Source organism: Epinephelus fuscoguttatus, linkage group LG15, assembly GCF_011397635.1.
Source record: "Epinephelus fuscoguttatus linkage group LG15, E.fuscoguttatus.final_Chr_v1".
Taxonomy (NCBI): Eukaryota; Metazoa; Chordata; class Actinopteri; order Perciformes; family Serranidae; genus Epinephelus; species Epinephelus fuscoguttatus.
The window spans coordinates 32,594,204-32,618,208 of record NC_064766.1 but is presented as its reverse complement, the minus strand read 5'-3'; the positions used below and the strand labels follow the sequence as shown (position 1 = coordinate 32,618,208).

The window sequence follows — 24,005 nt, the reverse complement described above, 5'->3', positions numbered from 1 at the left end:
TGCTACTTCTAGTTTCAGGGTCTCAGGCATGTTATGTCCACTCATGTTCTCATCTCTCGCCTCTCATGGATTCCCATTTCTCCTCATCATCTTCCCTTTCTCCCAGTATATAGGACTACTGTATACATTTGTTCAATTTCAATCATTTAAGCTATTTAGAATTGGGGGGAACAATTTGTGTTTTTCAGAATTTGGGGGGGACATGCCCCCCCCCCGTCCCCCCCGGGATCTGCACCCATGAGGGAATGACATGCAGCAAAGAGCCACAGGCAGGAGTCGAACCCTGGCTGCTGTGGCAACAGCCTTGTACAGTATATGGGGCGCCTGCTCTATCCACTAATCCACCGACGCCCCACAATTCATTCTCTTTTTGATTGACTGTCGCAAGCTCCTTGAGGTGAGTTCTTCCTGCTTCGGAGGATCTTGGAGAATGAAAGTGTGATCGTGAAGGTAATTCATTGTGATTGTTGTTGTAGTGGAGCGGAGGATTCAGGAGCTGGGTTTTACTCCAGTGCTGGAGATCATCAAGAGCAGGTTTGATTAATTTATTTACCTTTTTGCTCATCTGATGTCTGACCCTGGATTTTTGTTGGAAATGCTGAATAATGTGGTGACTCTTTGGTACATCCATGCTGATCAAAAGCTCTCCTCAAACCTGTCTTTACTCATTCACTCAAACAATAAACTCTGGTACACCATCCCCATTCCCCTCTCCACCCATTGCTCAAACTGGATTTTCCCCCCTCAACCCCTCTGAGACTGACTGAAACCCTGCCTACACACACCCTCACACAGACACCCACATTTTTATGATGGACATGGAGAAAAAGATATGTTTTCTTCAACATGAAATGGCTTAAGTTTGTTTAAAATGTTGTGTTTAATGGGTTCCTGGTGTCCTGACACTAATGAAAAGAAAGTGTTATTTGACCTAATTATTTGGTGGAGCGTGGGGCAGGTAAGGCCTAGGCTGCTCCCCTGAACCCTAATTGGCAGGCTTAATTGCTTGTCTGGTGCCCAACTAATTAAATTAATCGCAATTAATAATTGCAATAATAAATGTATAAGTTACGCAACAGTATGTGTGGTTGGATTTAGTGTATGACATCATCTCCTCTAATAATTCAAATGATCCAGCATTAATATGTTGGCTTATGGTCATGTTAACATTTGTGCTGTTTTATGTTTTTACACAGATGTCATGGATAAATGAAATGTCAGCTAGCGTGGCAAATTCTGCCCCTCAGGTCTAAAGTTGTCCATGTTTTAATCCATCATGTGACATCCCAACCACATTACAAGGAGTCTGTAGCCAGCACTTGCTCACACATCTTAGTTTAGCATATTAGCAGGATAATATTTGATTATTAGCAGTAAATTTTAACAGATGAAGCTGCATCAGCCCTTTACACAGTTGTAAACTCATTTTTGAGGGGGGCAATCTCTTTAGTGCAATCACCTCTTCAAATAAACACACAGAGCGAGATGCCAGCTCTGTGCTCCCTCCATCGTCTCCAGTTGGTCCAAAATGCTGTTGCCCGACTTATTACTGGGACAAAGAGGCATGAGCACATCACCTCACTCTCAGTATGTGCCCTCTCGTCCACTGAGATCTGCGGGTGGAGCCTTGCTGGTTACTCTCAGGTCGCAGTTTGTGACAAAGGGAGATCGTGCTTTTGCTGTCAGAGCCCCCACACTCTGGAATGCCCTGCCTATTGAACTAAGGCACACTAAAGTCCCTTCCTTGCCTCCTTTAAATCTCGTCTTAAAACTGTTCTCTTTGTAAAAGCTTCTGGGAATGTTTGACTGCTTTTGTTTTATACTGTTTTAATTTGTTGTTTTGTATTTATTCATTTTAACAGTTTTTTGGCCACTTGCCATGTCTGTTTTTACCTTATTTGTTTTTGTGTCTTCTTGTTAAGCACTTTGTAGCATTGTTAAGGAAAGTGATATATAAATAAAGTTTATTATTATATTATTATGTAAAAGCTTCCCATCTTCAAACCTCATAGGTCCATGTTTCCTATTAGTCCACATCCCTTTCTCCTCTTGCTACTTGTACATGCAGGCTTGCATTTACAACTAATAATTGAAAATACATTAAGGCATGTAACATACATCAAATATATAAATGAAGTTATTAAACTAAATTACTGTACACAACTCAAAAAGGTATTTACTGTCAACAGAGCTATTGCATTAAAAACAAAAGGCTACAAAATAAGGTGCATTATCATGTCAAGGTGTACACAAGGGGAACAACACCACACTGTCCCCGGTTGTGTCCAAATAAATAAATCTATCATTATAGACTCATTATATACTATAAAGATTCAAAAAGACATTTGCAGCCTGTGTACACAACTTGCTGTTAACTTCAGTTACCACCATCACAGTGGGTGCAGCAAAGCCACCAGCAGTACAGCACCACCAACACAGAGATGTAAGACGGTACAAACTCAGCAGCAGCTGCAGCTCACAGAACCACACATCAAAGCTCAAAGACAGCCTTTACAGTTTTTACACACTTTCTACCTTTTCTTTAAACAAGTCTGTTGTTGTACTCGCCTGACTGAACGTCAGTCTGTCAAGGCCTCCTCAGTCTGCTCCAGGTTCATGCTCAAAGCAAAAATATGCGCTTCTTAAACTCCAGAAAGTTTTGAGCTGAATAAGGCTCAGCATGCACACCAGGGATTATTGACACAAACAGCAGAGAGGCCTCACACACTTCACTGAAGATAGAAAAAAGCTGGAGGATTCTCCGTACTAGTATTTAGGAGTTTAGTTAGACCCGGCATGCACCTGTGTGGGTGTGTTTGATTTGCATCACTGGGCATGCTTGCTGGGTGGTGCAGCAGAATCAGAATGGCATACCTTTTCTTTTTACATAGGACATGCTACTTTCTCATAACATTACAGCCTCAGTTTTGATCCTCTTGCTTTTATAGATCAACCCAGACAGATCAACTGTTGTTACTTTGCAATGTATGTAGTTTAACTGAACAATTAACTGCACAGATTGTAGATTATAATATCATATTTGCAGCAGTGAAATTACTTCTGCAGCTCTGTCATTGTTATTTTTATAGTTATGTTCTGTTGTTCTTTGTCATATTTAGGAGTATTTTGTTTACCTAAACAATTAATATTCCTAGTCATCAGTTACTTGATTGTGCTGTCATCTATCACTGGGACTTCTGACAGCTGTCAAACAGCTGTCTATCAGGCTCAGTGGGTGTGAGGTATTGTCCACTGCAGAGGATTGTGGGTCAGAATAGCCAGAAAAGCATGGTGGCTTGCATACTGCAAAATCAGACGGATGTAGTAGAACATCCTGGTATTTTTGTCATACTGCATTTGACATACTATGTATTAGACTAAATCTTTTTGTGGCATACTATATAGTATGGTAGTATGGGTATTGGAAAGCACAACAACTTTTTGGTCAAGTATGTGCATACATAAAAAGAATCAAACTCCAATTTTTTGCATTGCTCTCAAGCTATTTACGAGTGCACAGACGCATGCAAACATTTTGTTTTCATTTTTAAATCAGCGATTAATGTAGAAGTGGCTTTTTTAACCTACTTTGTGTCAAGATACAATAGTGCTCCTCCTCTTCACCATAATTCATATTGAAGTTTTTGCATCCCTGACACCTGACCACTGAAAATACACATTCAACATTTATCTTTCACAGAACATCAGCTGAGTGCAGAGTGTCACCTCTGTGGGCTTGGAACTCTGTCCCGTTTCATTAGTTTTGCCAGTCTTTGGTCATAAACCAAAGTGCTGGACAAATTAAAGTTTTGACATGATGGTGCTGGAGGAAATGTTAAGGGATCACCAAAGTTATTACAAGCCTTCCTGAGGGGGTCGTGAATTTTATGTACCGAATTTCAAGGCACTCCATCCAGTAGTGGTCGAAGTATTTCACTCAAAACCACATATGAGATGTTTCAGTCTAAAGTAGTGGTTCTGTGTGTGACTATGACTAAGACACAAAAAAAAGGCTGAGATCCACTGGTCTGGACTAAAGTGGCAGACCAACTGACAGGCATACATTGCACCCAAGAAATGTGAGGATCTAAGATTAGCATGAAATTTATTGAGCACCTTCAGACCTCCCCAGACCCCAGAGAATAAGTGATTCCTACTGCTTCTTCCTCCAGTGCGACCCTCATGTCAGAATATTATGTTTCTATACAAGCTATCTCACATCTCAGTGGCAGATACAGTAGCTGTGAAATTTGATTACCCCAGCAGGCTGTCTGTGAATATTGTGAGCACACTGCGCACCTGAAATGAATCAATTTGATGCTTTAATCTCTTAAATTGTTCATTTAACAGACGAACCAGGTGGTGGTGTTAAAACTTCAATGAATTAGTTTTGACTGGTTAAATACCAACCAGTGTACTTTTCCAAAAATCCTCATCCCGTGGTACCACATAATTTCATTCTCTCCTCTTTTCTCTCAAACCATCTGTGTTAACATGCTGCAGAAGACTGAGTGGCTTTTATTGCATTTTAAAGGTCACAGCTGGCACCGTTTACAACATCTCTGGAACACAAAGATCCCTCTGCCAGGATTATGTTAAATGCATCTCTGTGTCGTAAGTGTCATAAATTACTTTTTCCCTGTTAGCAGTATCTGCTGTCAAATCGGAAATGTTTTTGCAGCTGTGTACAACATCATAATGCCACATTAGCGCTGGTGTATTATGAGACAATGGGTCCAGATATGCAGAGGGCCCCACCACCTCTCCTACACTGGAGCAAGATGCACAGACTTTGTGAGGGTTTTGTTTCTCTTTGCAGTCATTATGCATCCTTTGTGGGTGTTCAGTGTCTTTTTGAGGTAATTTTGTGTCTTTTTTTAGTTGTTTTGTACCTCTTTATAGTCATTTTACATCTTTTAGTGGTTGTTTTATGTCATTTTGTTGTTGCTTGGGTCTCTTTGAGGTAATTTTCTGTCTTATTGAGATAATTTTGTGTCTGTTTGAGGTAAATTAATGTCTTATGTCGCTATGTAGTCATTTTGTGTGTCCTTGTAGTTGTTCGGTGTATTTTGAGGTAATTTTGTGTCTTTTTCTTTGTTGTTTCGTGAGTCTTTGTAGTCATTTTCTGTCTCCTTGTGGTTATTTGGGTCGTGTTGTCGTTGGGTCTCTTGGAGGTTAGTTTGTGTCTTTTTTTTTGGTTGTTTTGTGTCGCTATGCAGTCATTTTGTGTCTCCTCGTGGTTGTTTGGTGTCTTTTTGAGGTCATTTTGTGTCTTTTTTTAGTTGTTTTGAGTGTCTTTGAAGTCATTTTGCATCTTCTTGTGGTTGTTTCATGTCATTTTGTGTCTTGAGATAATTTTGTGTTTCTTTCAGGTAGTTGTCTTTTTTTTGGTTGTTTTGTGTCTCTTTGTTGTCATTTTGCATCTTTTTGTTGTTGTTTTTGTGTTGTTTTGTCATCCTTTGGGTTTCTTTAAGGTAGTTTTGTGTCTTAATTAGTTAATTTTGTGTCTGTTTGGGGTTATTTTATGTCTTTTTTGTCTCTGTGTAGTCATTTTGTGTCTCCTTGTGGTTGTTTTGTGTCTTTTTGAGGTAATTCTGTGTCTTTTTTTGTAGTTGTTTTGTGTGTCTTTGTAGTCATTTTGCATCTTGTGGTCGATTTGTGTTTTGTTGTTATCCTTTGGGTCTCTTTAAGGTAGTACTTTTGAAGTTCTTTTTTTGTGTCATCATGTGGTCTTTTTGTGTCTCCTTGTGGTTATTTGGTGTCTCTTTGTAGTCATTTTGCATCTTTTTGTGGATGTTTTGTGTCTTTTTGAGGTAATTTTGTGTCTCTGAAGTTATTTCATGTCTCCTTGTGGTTGTTTGGTGTCTTTTTTAGGTAATTTTGTGTCTTTTTTTAGTTGTTTTGTGCCTCTTTATAGTCATTTTGCATCTTCTTGTGTTTTTCTTGTGTCGTGTTGTTGTTTGTTTCTCTGAGGTTATTTTATGTCTTTTTGGTTGTTTTGTGTCGCTATGCAGTGATTTTGTGTCTCCATGTGGTTGTCTTTTTGGGGTAATTTTGTGTCTTTTTTTGTTTTGTGTGTCTTTGTAGTCATTTTGCATCTTGTGGTTGCTTTGTGTCATTTTGTTGTTTGGGTCTCTGATGTAATTTTCTCTCTTTGGGGTAATTTTGTGTCTCTGAGGTAATTCTATGTCTTTTTTGGTTGTTTTGTGTTGTTATGTAGTCATTTGGTGTCTCCTTGTGGTTGTTTGGTGTCTTTTTGCAGTAATTTTGTGCTTTTGTTAGTTGTTTCGTGCCTCTTTGTAGTCATTTTGCATCTTCCTGTGGTTGTTTGGTGTCGTTTTGTTGTCGTTTGGGCCTCTGTGAGATAAATTTGTGTCTAATTGAGGTAATTTTATGTCTTTGTTGGTTGTTTTGTGTTATGTAGTCCTTTTGTGTTTCCTTGTGGTTGTTTTGCCAGTTTTTGCGGTTCCTTTGCTTCTCTTTGTGTTTATTTTAAATAGTATTCTGAGTGGCATTTTGCAAGTACAGACCACACTTTAGGCCCTTGGGCCTGTGCCCAGTAGGCCCATTCAGTAATCCATCCATGGCTAATAGAGAACATGTAGATTTCAGCTGGGTCAACAACACAGACATCTATTTATGGCCCGTGCAGTTATTTATACAGAACTGTACATGACTTTGTTTGTCTTTTGCACACTCATGAGCACACAGAGTAAAGATATTCTCGATCTTGTATCCCAGGCATCTTTCTTCTCTCTATCTACCTCTTTTTGTCCTGTTGTTTTGATATGGGCCTGTGCCACTGGGACTCCGCTTGTTTCTCTTTTCTCGTCCTCCCAGGGAGAGAATGAGGGAACTCCCACTCAGAAGTGGGGCGTTCGGTTCTACTCATTAAAAATAATTGGTCTCTGTTCAATTAAGGCTCAGCGATGCTCCTTTGATCTAGCTGGCTTGGTGTTTCTTATCTGCGTCTTTTACATCCAAATCAACTGCACAGAGTTGGCAAAAGTATTTTATAATTGGTTCTAATGTGTTTACTTCCGAAAGATGGGAGGGGGGAAAGCGGAGCTGCTTGGGAGTGATTATGTTTGAAAGAAATGAGTTCTGATGGGTACAGAGAGTGAATTCAAGCCTCTGCTGCGGCACCTGAGACAGACAGCTGTCCCGAGACGACAAAAACAGATCACTTTCCCTTCCCTCTGCCTCACCGTCTCTGTGATTTGGCCTCTCCTGTTTGCAGATGAACACAGCGAGGAATACTGCGAGCAAACACGCTCACTCACACTTAAGAGACATAAGACACATAGAAGTTCATGCACGGTGCACACATGCACCTACACACACTGTAAGCCCACTCACCCAGCCGCCCGCCCACACACCCACTCACACGCTCTGTATTTGTTACTCTCACACACACTCTATCACTTTATTGAAGAAGCTCTGCAGTATGAGCATGTTAATGTGCTGGCAGTGGTTCCTGTTACGGGGGGGGAGAGCTGTTCTGTTGAATCCCAATAGCCCAGGGACAGAAAGGATACTAAGCCAAGCTTTGACTGCAGTTATGCTCCAACACTGCTACTTTAATAATTTTCCCTCTCATCCCCCCTTGCTCATCCTCTTTGCACTCCTCTTTCCCTCCCTTCCTCTACGTTCTCACTTTCCTAATCTCTATTCCCTCTCCACCTCTGTATCCAATCTGATACATTTCTCCCCAATCTAGCCTTCTTTTTCTGCACCCTACATCTACTCTATCTCCTTTTCTTTGCACCTACTCTTCTTTTCTTTAACGAGTTCGTGTAATTCTCACCAAATTCACCTCACGGTTCTACATGCATAACACACACATGGTGGAGATTGATGCATTTTTTAACAAAAACGCCTGTTGGGCATTCATTGTGGCTGAGCTACTTAAATGCGTGCTCATCAGTGCGTTAACATGTGATATTACAAGACATATTATGCACACACAGGCATGTATCAGTGAATATGCAAATACAGTGTAAGTGCTGCACACTCACACAGATGCATGCATGAATGCCACACACACACATCTTTTGTCTCTGCGTAGATTGCATGCAAAAGCTACAGTATGCTTTAATAGGGCAAGATTAGCTTCAGTCACTGGCATAACAATTGAAGGAACATCAGAGATATAGAAGATGAATGGATGCCTGTGAAGCTGCTGGTTTATAGCTTTGCTGGTCTACCATGAAGATCAGTGGGAAACATCAAACACACTGCAGACATTTATGACATTTAAAGTCTATCTGCGTTTAACAAAGAGAAGAACAGCCTCCTCTGCTGGAGTGAAAATACTGTGGCAGAGAGAAACCTGCCAACAAAAGAGGACCCGTGAGGACACAAGTACTTTGATGTGTGATGAATGACTGAGTGAATGAATGTAAGTGATCTTGGTTGATTTGAAGTATAACAAATGCTCATTTCTACATGCCGGCGGAGCACCGCTGGTCGTCAAGGAAGCCTGCAGAGTTTCTCAGCTCTCTGCAGGGCTCTTGTAACTTGCGCAGCTTTTCCACAGGAACTGCTCATTTACTGATCATTAAATATTTAGTGGCCACTTCATTGTGTACACCTCCTACAGACCGTCAGGTGTACTGTAAATAATGCAGGTGTGCAGGATCAAGAGGGTCAAGTATTGTTCAACTAACTGCGGGAGTTAGAAGCACCTGAAGTGATTCACCACGTTAACTTTCATTAAAAGATACTATGCAGGTTTTTCCTGAAAAATGTGGACTCATACAGATGTGATCCCACTCATTCATCACTTATAACCCACAAGAGGTGTGTGGTGGTGCAGAGTCTCTGCCCTCTGCCTGTATTTATATATTTTTTTCTTATTTTCTGTGTCCAGGATTTTTATGAGTGTGAACCCACACAGTGCTCAGGTGAGGTTGGGGCTTTATAAAAAGGTAGCAACCAGGTACCAGACCTTTGTAGTTGTGTGTCTCTTTGTAGTTGTTTTGCTCCTTTTTGTAGTGATTTTGTGTCTCTATTCAGTTCCTTTGCCTCTCTGTGGTCATTTTCAATCTCTTCCTGGTCAGTGTGTTTTAATTTGAGTGTCATTTTGCAGGTGAGGGCCAGGGGACCTCCCTTACACCTTGGGCCCCTTGGCCTGGGTCGTGCAGGCCCTTTCATTAATCCTTCCATGCTCTCTAATTATTTTGGCAAAGTCATACCTCAAAGAATGTAAGCTTTAGTGGCTTGGTTTATTGAATGAAATGAAAGCTGAGCATCTCACCATATACATTCATGTACAGTTTGCAGCAGGATTCCACCATTATACATATTCACAGGCAGTTTGATTTGAGGTGCAGGCAAATTAAAGCTGCCATAATGTCCTCTCAGAATACCCTTCAACAAAGAACATTTATGCAAGCATGAACAGCAGAAAGTACTTTGTGTAAACCCAATGCAGCTGACAATGATTGTAGAGCAGCAATAAATTAAAGAGAGTTAGCAGGCAGTCCAGGTTTTCCAGTAGAAGACTCTGCAGCCAGTCTTGCGAGTCGTCATGCCACCAAACAGTCCACGTCGATTCTTCTTCTGTTTCTCCATGTCTGTGGATTCTTTGAAGGCATTTCCAAATTTTTCAAATTTGAAAAGTTTATAAAGCAAGTCCATGAAGCTCTGTTTCTTTGTTGATTCCTACAGAGGAAAATAGTGACATCATGCAAATGTTAAAGCATTGTAAACATTTACAGGCTAAATATGAAACTTCACTTTACCAGGTTTGTGCTTAAGGGAGATGGGAATTTCTACCAAACTGTAAATCTGTTTCTGCAACAAAACTTTTGCATTTGTTGCTCATAGCCAGAGACGGGAATGCAAACTTGTACTGTAATCTCTAATCTGCAATTTCATGGAGGTGCAGCTCCATGAAATGAGGATAATCAAATGACAGTAATCGGGCAGGTAGCTCCGACAGCAACCAGAATGACTCAGTGGGGATGAAATTACACTTTTAACAGATCACAGTAAATAAAATGTTTGTGCACAAGTATGGACAAACTTTATCTATTGAGGAGCGGTGGGCGGTGGGCAGGACGTCCTGATGCCTACAGTGTAATCATAGCTGTGACCTGCGGCCTGGTTTCAACCACCGGGAAGGATGATATTCTGTGTTGTACTAAACATAAGAACACATGAAGAAAGGCGTTAAGGAAATATAAAAGCATCTTACCTGGTTGTCTTGTAGTTTTTCAAGCCCCGGCAATGAGTCTTGCTGAAGCTGGAGGTCTTTAAATCCCTGCTCAGTCTCTGTATTTTCTGCAACACTTGATGCGAAACACAAAAGTGCCAAAATGCACAAGATGTGGGCCATCCTTTTTCGAGCTATCTTGCTTGTTTGCTTCTTGCTGTGAGAACTGTTTGGTAAGACACCACGGCATCCACTGCTGATGTCACGCCACAGCGAGACGTCTGTTTTTAAAGTGGTACCTGGGCCCAAAAAGGGAGGAGGAGTGAGTCTGTTGTTTGCGTAATAGACCATCCTCAATTTGGTGTTTGCCTCCATCACTGCACTGAAGCGTGTAGTCTGTAATTTACAACAGCCATTAGGAGTGAGACAAAAGCTCTAAATAAGGACATTTTTGTCACCCAGGTCTTTCCCAGTGTCATCATTTACATAAACACACTGTAATCTGGTTGTAGAAATGAAGGTCATCCTGATGCTGTCATCGGCGTTACTTGCAAATGTGAAAGATCCCTTCCGCCTCCTTGTTTAAAAGCAAATCCCTGTAAGAGAAGTGCAATGTGCACTCATGTAAAATAAAACATTAATGATGCTGACATGGGGGAAACAATGATTTCATTAACCCCGCTGTGCCGTAAAAGTTGAATCAACGGGCAGCAGCAGAGACACCAGGATATTCAGAGGCCATAAAGGTCAACTTATCATTTGTTACACCCGCGTGAGTTTGTTCTGTTCATCTCTATAATGAGGTTTCTGCTCTGTTTCATTTGTCACAGGCTTTAATGATTTTGTAATGGCACATAAATATGCAACTGCATTACATGGACGGAAGATTTAGTAACCCTTTTAAAATCATCATGTTTATTAGGAAATGCAAGGGTTATTAAGTTAGTGTGTTTTATTTAGATGAATGTAAAGGCAAAGTGGGTCTGAAGACTTTCTACAATTGTAAATAGTGAATTCTGTTTGGAGCAAAATGGGAAAACAAACTAACATATGCTCCATCTCCATTACCACCAGCAAGAGTTAATGAGCCAGGTTTATCTCAAAGGATCAGCACAAGCCACAACAGGTATTAACTGAATGGCAGGAATGTTGTAACAACAACAATAACAACAGCAGAAGACTTTATAATTCAGTCGAGGTAAGTTAAATAAATTATTTTCAAGTAGATACATCTGCGAACAATAACTACGAGAGGATCACTTGTTGGATAGTATTATTTTAATCTTTGCAGGTATACAGTTACATCTGGGTTATCCCTCATAATCAGCATTACTGTGGGTGAAGTCTCGCTATGAAGGTGTAGTTTCATTTCCCATAGAATTAGGCCTAAATGTGGACAGAGGACAATCCAGTCCCACCCTATCTTGTGACAACTGCAAGTGACTTGAAAGGTTTTAACAGTTGTTACTTGAAGAGACAGTTCACCCCACAGGTATACAAATTAATAAATAGCTAATAACCAGAGTGAGTGTGACAGGCAACGTCTCTGTAGTTTGTATGGGAATTACTCTGCAAAAAAATGTTCATAATATGAAGTTTCAAGAGGTCACAGCTATCGACTTCACCTGTAGTTATTCTGGATTAACACCATGGATAGATAACTGAATTGGCCAGCCAGGCACAGGCCCAAGGGCCCAAAATAGACACAAAGAGACACAAAGGCACTGCAAAGGGACACAAAATAACTACAAAGATACACAAAAGGACCAAAAAAGACACAAAATGACCTCAAAAGAGACACAAAACAACCACAAAGAAACCAAAAACAACCACAAGGTGACACAAAATCAGCCCAAAGAGACACAAAAAAAGACCACAAAGAGATGCAAAGGCATTGCAAAGGGACACAAAATAACTACAAAGATACATAAAAGGACCAGAAAAAAAAACACAAAATGACCTCAAAAAGAGACACAAAACAACCACAAAGAAACCAAAAACAACCACAAGGCGACACAAAATCAGCCCACAGAGACACAAAAAGACCACACAGAGATGCAAAGGCACACAATAACTACAAAGAGATGTAAAACACCTAATAAAGACACAAAATTACCCAGAAAACACACAAAAACACCACAAAGAGATGCAAAGGCACTGTAACTACAAAGATACACAAAAGGACCAAAAAAGTCACAAAACAACCACAGAGAAACAAAAAACAACCTCATGGCGAAACAAAATCAGCCCAAAGAGACACAAAAAGACCACAAAGAGATGCAAAGGGACACAAAATAACTACAAAGAGACATGAAACGACCGATAAAGACACATAATTACCCAAAAGAGACACACTAACCACAAAGAGATGCAAAACAACAACAAAAGAGAGGCAAAACCACCACGAAGTCTGTGTGTCTTGCCCCTGTAGGAAAGATGGTGGAGTCTTTTGCATATCTGTGCCCAGGGGCCCATTGTCTCATAATAATCCACCCATGATTAAGATCTGACATGAATTTGGGAATAAAAAAATCTTATAATGGAATCTAAATGTGTTTCATAAAGTTTCAATTTTTCAAAATTCAGCATGTAGTAATTATTTCCCCTCCAACACATGAAGATGTAAATGTATGAACAGATGTGTTTCTAAGGCACATGTATGAAGGAAACTGAAAGGACACGTCCTTCTCACGTAGGAGACAACCTTGAAGCGCATCAACCTTTCAACAAAACGCCATTCTAACCCAATTATAGAGGTGTAGAAGCCTAATATAGCTGCCTAAACAATTAGTAAGTGCACTGTCGGGAGCAGAATAATCCTGTTAAGAAGGCTACCAAGAGCACTTTACAGCAAAGAGTGTTTCTATCCATGCTGACAACTGTCTGCACCAGGCCATGTAACACTCATTTAATTTAAGGTGGCATTCAAGGAGTGGCTGCATGTTACATCAGGACTTTTTTCAGATGTGTTGGAACTGGAGTTTTAATGAGTTGAGGTTTTGCTCCAAAAACGTCAGAAAAATTAATTAGATAATCAGTGCGATACTTCATCACGGGTTTTTAATTCCCATAAGAGGGTTCAGCTCCTCTTCAGTTGTTACTTGTGTTAGCTGCCTGCCTTACATAAGCATATGAGGCTGCTTGTTATTTCTGACTCTGAGCAATCGATGTTGGAATATCTGCGTGCCAAAAAGCAACAGCATTTTGAACACGGTGCTGTTTGAGGACATTGTTGTACCTTTTTGCATCTAGGTATATGGGGAGTTTGCATCTATTGATCACGGTGACAGATATGGATGAGCGAGCCTGAATGACTGGTCCTCAGGGATGTATTACTCTGCTGAGAGAGGAGCGCAGAGAAATAAGAATCACAAGAGGGATGAGGCTATTCTGAGGGGAAAATTAGCTGGATTATTTCTGATAACAGCTTTTCAAACCACTGGTCACATGTGGAATCAACAGGGAGATTAACACACTGTAAAAATAACCATTACTCATTCTTCATTTGTAGTTAATTTTAATATCTTCTCCTCCAATTGACAAATCAAAACAAGAGAGATGGAATGTAAAGAAATGATTTCACAGTATCTCCTCGCAAGATCTTAATGTGCATTTTTAGACCCGAAGCCACAGAGACAGCCTCCCGACAGTTCATTTAAAATGGATTGGAGAAAGTTGTAGGCAGTATGAGTCATAAAGTCTTTTCCATGCACCATTTAACATGCTGAAAATCAAAGAAATGCTTTTAGAGCGAGGGGAGGAATGACTCAATATTTGCGTGTGAACACACAACGTAACGGTTCCAAAGCGAGACTGTGTCACATTTACGACATACTACCTCTCCGGATGTCATAGGAACATGTGTGTGTTATCTGTTGTGACCTCATGCGTCTTAACGTCACCCACTGACATCAGCTCTGTGTGGATAGGTTAATCATTTCTCAGCTGCACATATCAGGACATTTAGTGCATCAAGACACCTTTGGTCACACGGATATGGCAACATAGGCAGCGTGGGTGTTGTGCTTGTTTTCCATATGTCACTCACAAGTCAAGTATTTGCAAGATTTTAAAGTAAAACAGAATATCTCTCCTATTGCTGCAACTAGTAGTACTTTTATCACTGTTATTACTGGCTGTTCTTGAAGCCAGAATAATTACACACAGGTGGCACACTACAGCCTCTATAACATAATGAGTTACTGAACGTTTTGTTTATGTTAATATACACTATTATCAGCGCCTATAACACACCTGCAATTACAGATGATTGGCAGTTTGCTTGAAATGTGTCAAAGTGTGTTTTCCTCAGACTCAAACACAGATTTGTAACTCGAAGGCATCAGTTGAACAAACACGTCGACACTACAAACTACCAATCTGACAATCTTCACATTTTCATTCTTCAAATGATGTTGGAAAAGATAATACTGAATGTTAAAAATTGTCCCCACGTCTTTCGTCTCCTCTACCACCTGGCTGATGTTTGCTGCAGACTCGACAACGGCTGATGACGCTTTGTAGAGAAGGTCCCTTCACTGTCTGAGGCACAGGTTTACTGTAGGAGAGAACAAAACACACAGACAAACGCAAAGTTAGAAATGTAATTATAAATCCTAAATAGAGTTTTGGATTGCAGCTGCATAATAGCTTAACTTAAAGGCTCAGTGTGTAGGATTTAGGGGCATCTGTTGGCAGGTTTTTATTGGATTATCTTCACCTGAAAATAAGAAATCGTTGTGTTTTCTAACCTTAGAATGAGCTGTTTCAATCTACATATCTAATATAATGGTAGGGGAAACACTGACGGTTCAATAAATGTTAATGTTAATAAGAAATGTTTTAGTATTCATATTGTTTATTTTTTCATTATTTGATTAATGAGGCAATTTAATCGATAATCAAAAAAATAATCATTTGGGACAGCCCTACTTGTCAGCTACCGTAATTAGCAGCCCCTCTGCAATGAGCCAAACAGTATCAGAAAAAGACTGATTTTTAACATGAAAATGCTTTTTTTTTAATTGTTTCTACATGTTAAAATCATCAGCTCTGTTTGTTTTGAAGAGGAAGAGACATATGTGAGTATTCGGCTCCTGGTAAAATCCTCCTGAACATCTGGATTTTAAGATATCAGATGAAAAAGGTGAGTACACATTAGCAGGTGTTGACTTAGTAGTCAGTCCCTGTCGAGCCAAAGAGCATGGGGGAACACTGATTTGTAATGTGAAACTACTTTATTCAGTGTTTTTGTAGGTTTCAATTACCTGGTCTGCTTGTTTTGGAGAAGAAGAGACCTCTGAGGATAATTCAGCTGCCAATAAAAACCTCCTGAACAATGAACACTTGTGTAATCCTAACTGAAAGTTTATACTTAGCACATTGAAGAAGCTTCAGCTGGTTGCAATCACTACATGCCAATTAAACCCTACACACTGCTCTTTCAATTTAAAGCAACATTGTAAAATAGTTCATTACTAGTAAGCTACCAAATCACAAAAAAACTGTCCTTTCTAAGATAGGATAAGATTTTGATTCTTAAGAACACTATAGCCTAATTATCATAGGACATGCAAAACCAAGACAAACTAGCAGCTGTTCAGGTCATCATGAAACACCCAACCGTGTGAATCTATATTAAACTGCGAAAGAGGCATGCATCCACGACTCTGAACACAGAAGGGAACAGTTTACCTGAACATGCTGTTAGGGTCTAGGGAAGCCAGCCAGTAGCTATAAGAATCAGGGTAGTAGTTACACGTTCCCCTGCCGTGACACTCGATGAAGGGCACTTGGCGGAAACTTTCAAGGCATGAGCCAGGAGATACCAGGGGCTGGGAGGAGCCCTCTGCTCCAGCGCCCGTTTGCTAGAACAGATAAAGGTCAAAGGAAGAAAATTACATGGAAAATAGTTGATGAGAGGATCCAGGGTTTCAGGAGAAAACAAAACACTGACGTCTTTACCATGACAAATGAGTATCCAGTCCATAGTGACTCCCAGCCTTGTGGACATACAGGTATCAGCGTTGTCTGGCTGTGGATGGCTATGACATTGGAGGTGGTTTCACACACTGAGCACCTATAAACCAGCCAACACATAAGCACACTCATATTAATGTTGTTCCAAGTCATCTTTAATATCCTTAATAGAACTGTGAATGAGGTGAGTTTTAACATGATAAAATTACTGTTTATGTAAATGGAGTCTGGTGGGTTTGATGATAGCAAACGTGGTTATATTGCAACCCTCTCACTCAGTACTGGACCAATTTAAAAAACTGTTGGTCCCATTAGTCACTTAGACACAAAAACATGGGAAAATAGGGTCCACGTTGAAAAATACAAACAAATAAAACTAAAACTAAAGAGGAATTATCAGAAAATGTACAGTATTTTGTATTTGCTAAGGAAACACGTCTGTGTGTATGCGTGCATGCTCCTGTCCCACCTGCTGATGTAGGAGGCCAGTTTATCCCCTGTGATGGAAACCAAATTGGCAGGCATAGGAGTGTCAGTGGACAACCAGTAGGAGTAGTCGTTACGTGAAGCATAGCGGCAGTTACTCTCTGTGTCACAGAACAGGTAGGGCATGGTGGAGAAACGAGGGAGACAGCTTCCCGTGGTGCCTGAGAAACAGTGTTAGAAAAACGTCATAAAATGACTCAAGCAAAGATGCAGGTTTTTAAGATGCAGACTATTCCTGTTCATGCTCTTACCAAGGTCCTGACCATGAGCTCTCTCATTTCCGTTGATGAAGAGGAAGGAGTAACCAGAGTAGATGCGGCTGGTGCCATGAGGGCAGTCGGGCACACTGGTGCTCTGACTGTGTCTGGCTATGAGGAAACTGTCGACATAACCTGGTCCACCTCTGCCTGGCAACCCTGGGGGACCCTTTTTGCCTGGTTTTCCAAGAGCGCCTGGTGGACCTGCAGAGGAAACACATTATTAATTCAAAAACTGAACAATGGTAGCAAGTGATGTCGTGGAGGATTTTGTTTGAGGATTTTATGGGTATCCTACAGTCTTTGTCATTGCTAAATCTCTCTGTTGGACTGAGGAGCTTGGTTTCAATATGTATTTCATATGGTGGCAAGAAACTTTACTGGGAGGGTGCAACACAGAGTTCAGATTTTCCACTAAATCCCTCACTGGCTTCCCACCCACATACAGAAGTGCATAACCCAGCCATAAGTATGAATCTGGTTCTCATTAGTGTTTTGCCACTGCAGCACTGTTATGCACCATTATGTGGTAACATACTGTAGACAGATATTAGAACAAGCTCCTATTGATGTCATCACAACATATCGTCTAGTCTGCATCAATAAACACTCCCATCAGCCCACACACATGCACACACCTGGCAGCCCTGCACTGCCTTTGTTTCCTTTGTGGCCAGTAAATCCGGGCGGGCCGTCTGGCGTGAAACCACGCTCTCCTTTGATGCCTGTCCGACCTGGAACAGAAAAATGTCGTGTCACATGGTGCAAAGAAACCATTATATAGTTATAAGAAGCAAATAGTCCATGGAGCAGACCAAAGAGAAATTTGACATAATTAGATGCTGTATCCTTGGCAAAAAAGTAGCACATCTTAAAATCAATGCATAGACAAAGCTGAGATAAAAAAAAAATCTTGGACCTGGTGGACCTGCTGGTCCTGCTGGTCCAGTGCTCCCTGGGGATCCTTGATTGCCATGGGGACCAGGTGAGCCGGGAGGTCCTGGTTCAAATATCACCCTGACAAATGCTGGTTTGCCTTTTAAGCCTATAGTGATAGAGCAGGAGCATTTAGGAAGTTATAACACCTGTAGGCCATGACTGACTGTCTAGAATTAGTAAATGTCAGTGGTGTGCTAACAGTGACAGTATTCAAGTGCTAGACAGGTTATCTGACAGCGATGGATGGAGTATTGCATATCTATGCTGTGAGTCATAACTGTCTGGAAGATATTAACTGGGCTCAGTGTAATTCCTGGTTATTCTAAAGAGTGATAAGACAAACTTTGGCCGTACCAGGTCGTCCAGGAAATCCTTTCACCCCAGGTGGACCAGGAGGGCCTGGGATGTATCCAGGGTCTCCCTTGCCACCTAAAAAACACAGGTCATAAATATATATCAAGGGAATAAGCTTGTCATCACACCCTATGCATGAATTCAATCTCATCGGATATCACAGAAGAAAAGTGAAATGAATCTTCATAAATCTTATTCTTCTCTGTCCACTTTATTCTCTGTCCCATTTGTATTTCATCACAGGTGTGGGGACATAAATCAATTGTGGACTATTACTCTTGTGTGATGACAGATCTGCCGTTGTCTGGGGAAGAATTGAAGGAGAATACCTAATCTACAGGCTGAAGTTAAAATGATAGATTACCAGGGGGCCCATAGTTTCCAGGAGGACCGGGATCACCTCTTGGTCCTGGGTCTCCAGGTCTGCCCCTCGGACCCTTGGGAGACAAATGAAACAATGAAAGTTCAAAGATTAGACTTTTAGTAGTTCAGGGAGAGTTGGAAGACTTTGCTTCAGTTGTGTAACTGCAGTTGGTGCTTGAGAGTAATCTCATTTTGGCTATTGTGCTGAAAGAAAAGGTTCACTGTTTAAAGACTCTTTTAATAATTATTGCGTTTTGAAAAACCTTTGCTAAGGAAAATCACCTCTCCTTTGTTACAGGTACACTATGCAAGAAATGTCCACTACTGTTGGTGAACAGTATCGCAGGCGAAAGTGAAAGTGAAAGCCAACCCCAGCTTTGTCGCATTTCGCCTCCCTTTACTTGTGGCGGTTTTTTGGTGCTGTGTTTGTGATTTTTGTAGCTTCCCCTTGGACCTCTGCTGCTAACAGTCTGGCACCTGGTCGCTACCTTTTTATAGTGTCCCAACCTCACCTGTGCACTGTGCCCAGGAACGTCCTGAACACAGCAAAATAAGAAGTACACAAAAAACACACAGGCAGAGGGCAGGTTCTTTGCAGATAAATACACCGCCATACACCTTTTAGTGGGTCACAAGAGATGATTAAGAGGGATTACTATTGAGTCTATACATTTCTTTTTTTTAAATCCTTTATAGCAAAGCTTTAAATAAAAATATGGATAGAAGTAGTGGATTTGAATCCTTATTCTCCTTTGTAAAGACTTTTTTGTCAGGAATTTATCAGGTATTCCTCAAAAATTAAATGTCGGGCTCACTTACTGGTAGACCCTCAGGGCCTCGATCTCCTCTGAGTCCGCTATAGCCTGGACCTCCTGTAGGACCTGGGTCCCCTTTGTCTCCTTTTAACCCAGGCACTGTGGGACCAGGAGGGCCAGGTACACCACGACAGCCTATATACATATACATTTGAGAGGAGAGGGATATTTCAGTGCAACTGAGACCCAAGTAAAGAAAGTGAAGAACTGATATGTCAAAGTAGCCTTTTGTCTCATGTTTGTACACAGTGTAGAAAACAGGCACACCAGGGGTCCGTTTCACAAAGCAGGTTCAACAAACTCTGAGTCTAATCCTGAACTCTGAGTTGATCTACTCTGAGATAGGAAACTCTGAGTTTCCGGTTCCAGAACAGCTGATTTGAATCAGGTTAATAAACTTGGAGTAGTTTCATCTGGAGTTAAGCATGTGCACCACGACTACAAAAAGCCAGCATCAATGGAGCCCCGATTCGACGAGTCACCATGGCAACGGGGAAGAGTAGGGCTGCGTTTTTCACCCCACTAGAATTAGAAATCTTAATGCGCTCATACGGCGAGTTTGCACACGTTTTCAAAAAGAAGTGTAACACCGCTGCAGTTGCAAAAGAGAGGGAGATGGCATGGGAGAACATTGCTGCTCGGGTCAGTGCATAAGTTTAAATGTAGTCCTTTGCAATCACAATAATATTACAGGGGAAAACTGCTTGAATGGTAGCCTATTAATTTATTTCATTTAGGTGCAATCCCGCGGGGGAGAAGCGCATTTGGCAGCAGCTTAGGATGAAATATAAAAACATTGTTCAAACAGGTAAGACCTCGGCATAATCTCATGGGGGTACCTCATTTTGATCATGTTTTACATTGTAAAGTAAATATTAAGTGGCTGTTTGACTGTGCAGTTGTTTTATCCCCAACATAATGCTGTTTTCACACACATAAATGTCTTCTCTTCTATATCGTGTTCTGTTAAATAATTAAGCCTATTTAAACTAACACAGACTTCTACTCAGCCAACAGAAAGAAGGCAGATGCCTGTAAAACGAGCACACTTTTCTGATCGCCCTGCATACAGCTGTCTACCTCAAGTGCTCAGCATCTCCGACATTGTACAACAAAACTTCCATTTGCAAAGAAACGCAGTGTAACACACAATATCTGCTGGGGTGTGAGAGCATGACTACGATTGGTAATGTTGCAAATGTAGGGACGGATTAGGTTGTGTATGTAGATGATGGACTGTGACGTGAAACGGTACAGGTCAAAAATAATTGTCTGGAAATGCTAAAACATCTATGCGCGGTCTGATAACCATCTCCCGATGAATATTTAATTCTCTGCGCAGTGAAAAAAGTTACCACCTACTGTGCCTAATGGACTTCTAATATACTGACTGATTTTTTTTAATGATTTTTTAAAATGACAGACGGCAGAACTAGGCTACACCAAAACTCGCCTGCTGACTGAATGAATGAGGAAATCAGATGGAGTGTGTGGCTCTGAAAGAGGCCGGAGACAGAGAGAAACTCGAGGTTCATTGAGAAAAACCTGGTCCCGTTTAGGTTAGGTTCATAGAGTCTATTACTACGGTAACTGACCGAGAGCTTAAGTTACCTCTCTCTCTGAAACAGGCTAGAGTTACCCCTCTTTCTCTGGTTTGAGTTACCTCCCTTTTTGAAACGGAAAACTCAGAGTTTCCCTCATTTCAGGGTTAACAGACTGAGTTTTCACTAAACCTGCTTTGTGAAAAGGAACCCTGAATATTACTAGGATATGTAAGAGTCCTCGAATAATGCATCCTTACCTGGGCGGCCAAACGGACCAGGACGGCCGCGCTCTCCTTTGGGACCAGCAACACAAGCCCCTTCTCTTCCTGGTAGTCCTTTCACACCAGTTACCCCAGGTGCACCTGGATATCCTACGTCTCCTATTGGCCCAGGACTTCCTGTAGCAGGAAAGCCGGGGGGACCGGGGTCTCCGGGGGGGCCTATAGTACAGAAACACACAGACATGCACTAATGTCAACAACAGTCCTAATCAACAGTGAAGAATGTTGGTTTTTTAGTTGGTCAAGATAAAAAATACTTCATCTCTATCTATATTCAAACCATTTTTGTAAACATTGAAGACATTAGATCAGAATTTTGTCATTGTTTGTTTCATCAACTACAATGATGTGACAAGTATGGGTTACACATGGGTAGGTGGCATTTCCCCTAAAATATTAGAAAGTTTTCAAGAAGGTGTTCAGAAAATGTTAGTACAAGGCTTGAAAAGGACGATGTCATTTCCCTGAGACTCACCTTGTTGACCTGGGTTACCACGTCTGCCTGGTTTCCCTCCTATTATGACTACAGAGGAGAGATGGAAGGATGGTGAGATTAAATGCAACAACAGAAGAGACCGTTTTTCTACAGGCCAGTGGTTCGGACATAAAGAAAATACAAACTATGATGCCTGTGGGTTTGTTATATGTGCAGGAGCTCATGGAGCCATACAAAACTTTTAATGCAGGATTCAAATTACTAGTCTCTCCTTTCTGCCCTGGTGGTCCAGGGATCCCATCCTGGCCCTGGTTGCCTTTAGGACCTGGATAACCGCCGCCACCTGGCAGGCCTGGGTCACCTGAGGCAAACAGATTAAGGCAAAAGAAAGGCTGTGGTCAAACTTTAAAGAAAGTAAAGTAAAGCTTACACTGTAGGCAGCAACTTTACAAAGTGTTGTGCATTGATTTAGTACAATGAAAGGGCGCCTTCTTTAGTATAAATTTAAAAAACATGTACTTCAAAGGACTTTACCTGGTCTATTGGGTCCTCGCTGTCCTTTGCCTCCAGGAGGCCCATCTGAACCTTTAAGCCCTTGATAGCCTGGGGAACCTGGAATAGATGGGTGGTGACAGGAGAGGAGTGAGAGGTTAACTGAGTGTGAGCAAAACATACGTCAATCATAAACTGCCTTATTTTTCTGATCGGTGATAGTAACCATTTTGTCCTAAACACCCAGGGTTTCCTTTGGCTCCATGGTTTCCTGGTAAACCTGAAGGTCCAAAAGAACCAGGTTCACCTTTCTGACCCTTCATCACATAAGTATTGGTTAATCCTGGTTCACCCTGAGGAGGGGGAGAAGAATATGTTTTAGTATTTTACTAGATTGTTTTAGTCAATTACAAAGACTTTTTAAAGATATTTTTAGGGGCTTTTTCCCTTTATTTGACAGGATAGATGCAGCGTGAGAGAGAGAGGGGATGACATGTTGCAGGGGTGTGTGGCTTGGAATCGAGCTTGCTGCCACAGCCTTTGTACATGGGGCACCTGCTCTACCAGGTGAGCTCCCCTACAAAGACTTTTCAGATCAGTCATTAGTACCTTTTGTCCTACTGGTCCAGGCGGTCCATATCCATTGTAATTTGGCTCTCCATTAACTCCTTTGTTACCTGTTGGACCTGGTACACCATCTAGACCTGGCCCTCCAGGGATTCCTTGATGCCCTTTTATTCCCTTTTGGCCTATATGGGTTAAACAAACAATTACTTTAGATTAGATACGTTGAAAAACGCTTTGTTGTCTACAGCTGCAGTATAGTACAGGATACAGTTAAATCATTCAAAAAATATTATATGCTTATTTTCTACCTATATTGTGACCCTTTAATGGGTATTAAAGTGTCAGTTTGATGGAAAGCAATGAGTGTGTATGGCCTTAAATTAAAGTTTAGGTCTTACCTGGAGGCCCTCGGACTCCCGGGTCCCCTGGAGCTCCAGGAGGTCCTCGACCTCCTTTTGAGAGCACTATTCCATCAACACCTGGATTACCTGGGGGACCTGGACAAAGTAAAAATATTTATTTATTGATACACATCAATCCTGAATATTTGAAACAGTTTCAATTCTCACTTTCCATAGTATTGGTTCACAAGTGCCCTTTGTTGCTTTTCCTTGTTGTTTATGTTCATTACAGTCTTCTGTTGTTCTCTGCCTTTAATGTCAATTTAAAATTTTTGGTATCAAAAAAGGTGTCAAATATTGATATTTTTCATGGTATTGTACCAAAGTCAGAAAATCCATTATCACACGTCACCAATGCAGTTTCAAAAACTGTGGACAACCGTTTTGTTACAAATGTGAAGTTGATTTCAAACCTCTTAGTCCAGGACTCCCTGGCGCTCCAATTACCCCTCTCAGCCCTTTTGGTCCAATACCTCCATTATCTCCATGGGCACCAGGCAGGCCAGCGTAACCTGAAAAAGTAAAGGTAGAGATGGAATATTATCACCATCTCACAGGCTATACTAAACAGTACAATTGGCAAAGCCTCCATTTCTGACTTCACATGTACTCGTCTTTTTTTGTGAAACAAAAAACTTCCTCAATCTATTGTAAAGCTTACCCAAATCACCAGGGTCCCCTGGGGGCCCAAAAATATGCAGTGGTTGTGCTGATATGCCTGGAGGACCCATGGGACCTGGGTCACCATCCATGCCTGGTGGACCCCGGGGACCTCTGGCGCCGTCTGGGCCCGGGTCACCTGTAAACAGTCATGGGGGCATTGACTCCATCATCGTCACTGTGAACCACACACACAACTATGATGAATCACCAACCAGTGTTCCAAGATCCAACTCAAGACTTTGAAACTTCTTAATTTACCTTATTTGTTA

The 24,005-nt window shown here is 41.2% G+C and overlaps 1 protein-coding gene across 1 annotated transcript in view; it reads right to left on the bottom strand.

Moving 5' to 3' along the window:
- Positions 1 to 11,695: 11,695 nt before the first annotated feature.
- The window catches only part of LOC125901963 (collagen alpha-5(IV) chain-like), a 32,813-nt gene continuing 20,503 nt past the window's right edge, over positions 11,696 to 24,005 (bottom strand). The window contains exons 34-52 of the mRNA XM_049598012.1: positions 23,735 to 23,872; positions 23,487 to 23,585; positions 23,071 to 23,169; positions 22,715 to 22,854; positions 22,332 to 22,458; positions 22,148 to 22,225; positions 21,876 to 21,974; positions 21,653 to 21,700; positions 21,154 to 21,336; positions 19,357 to 19,487; positions 18,539 to 18,611; positions 18,175 to 18,249; positions 17,801 to 17,926; positions 17,520 to 17,615; positions 16,876 to 17,085; positions 16,608 to 16,785; positions 16,124 to 16,238; positions 15,854 to 16,026; positions 11,696 to 14,717 (exon numbers count right to left, since the gene is read on the bottom strand). Coding sequence (XP_049453969.1) covers positions 14,597 to 14,717; positions 15,854 to 16,026; positions 16,124 to 16,238; positions 16,608 to 16,785; positions 16,876 to 17,085; positions 17,520 to 17,615; positions 17,801 to 17,926; positions 18,175 to 18,249; positions 18,539 to 18,611; positions 19,357 to 19,487; positions 21,154 to 21,336; positions 21,653 to 21,700; positions 21,876 to 21,974; positions 22,148 to 22,225; positions 22,332 to 22,458; positions 22,715 to 22,854; positions 23,071 to 23,169; positions 23,487 to 23,585; positions 23,735 to 23,872 — 2,309 coding nt within the window. The 3' untranslated portion in view covers positions 11,696 to 14,596. The remainder of the gene's footprint in view (positions 14,718 to 15,853; positions 16,027 to 16,123; positions 16,239 to 16,607; positions 16,786 to 16,875; positions 17,086 to 17,519; positions 17,616 to 17,800; positions 17,927 to 18,174; positions 18,250 to 18,538; positions 18,612 to 19,356; positions 19,488 to 21,153; positions 21,337 to 21,652; positions 21,701 to 21,875; positions 21,975 to 22,147; positions 22,226 to 22,331; positions 22,459 to 22,714; positions 22,855 to 23,070; positions 23,170 to 23,486; positions 23,586 to 23,734; positions 23,873 to 24,005) is intronic.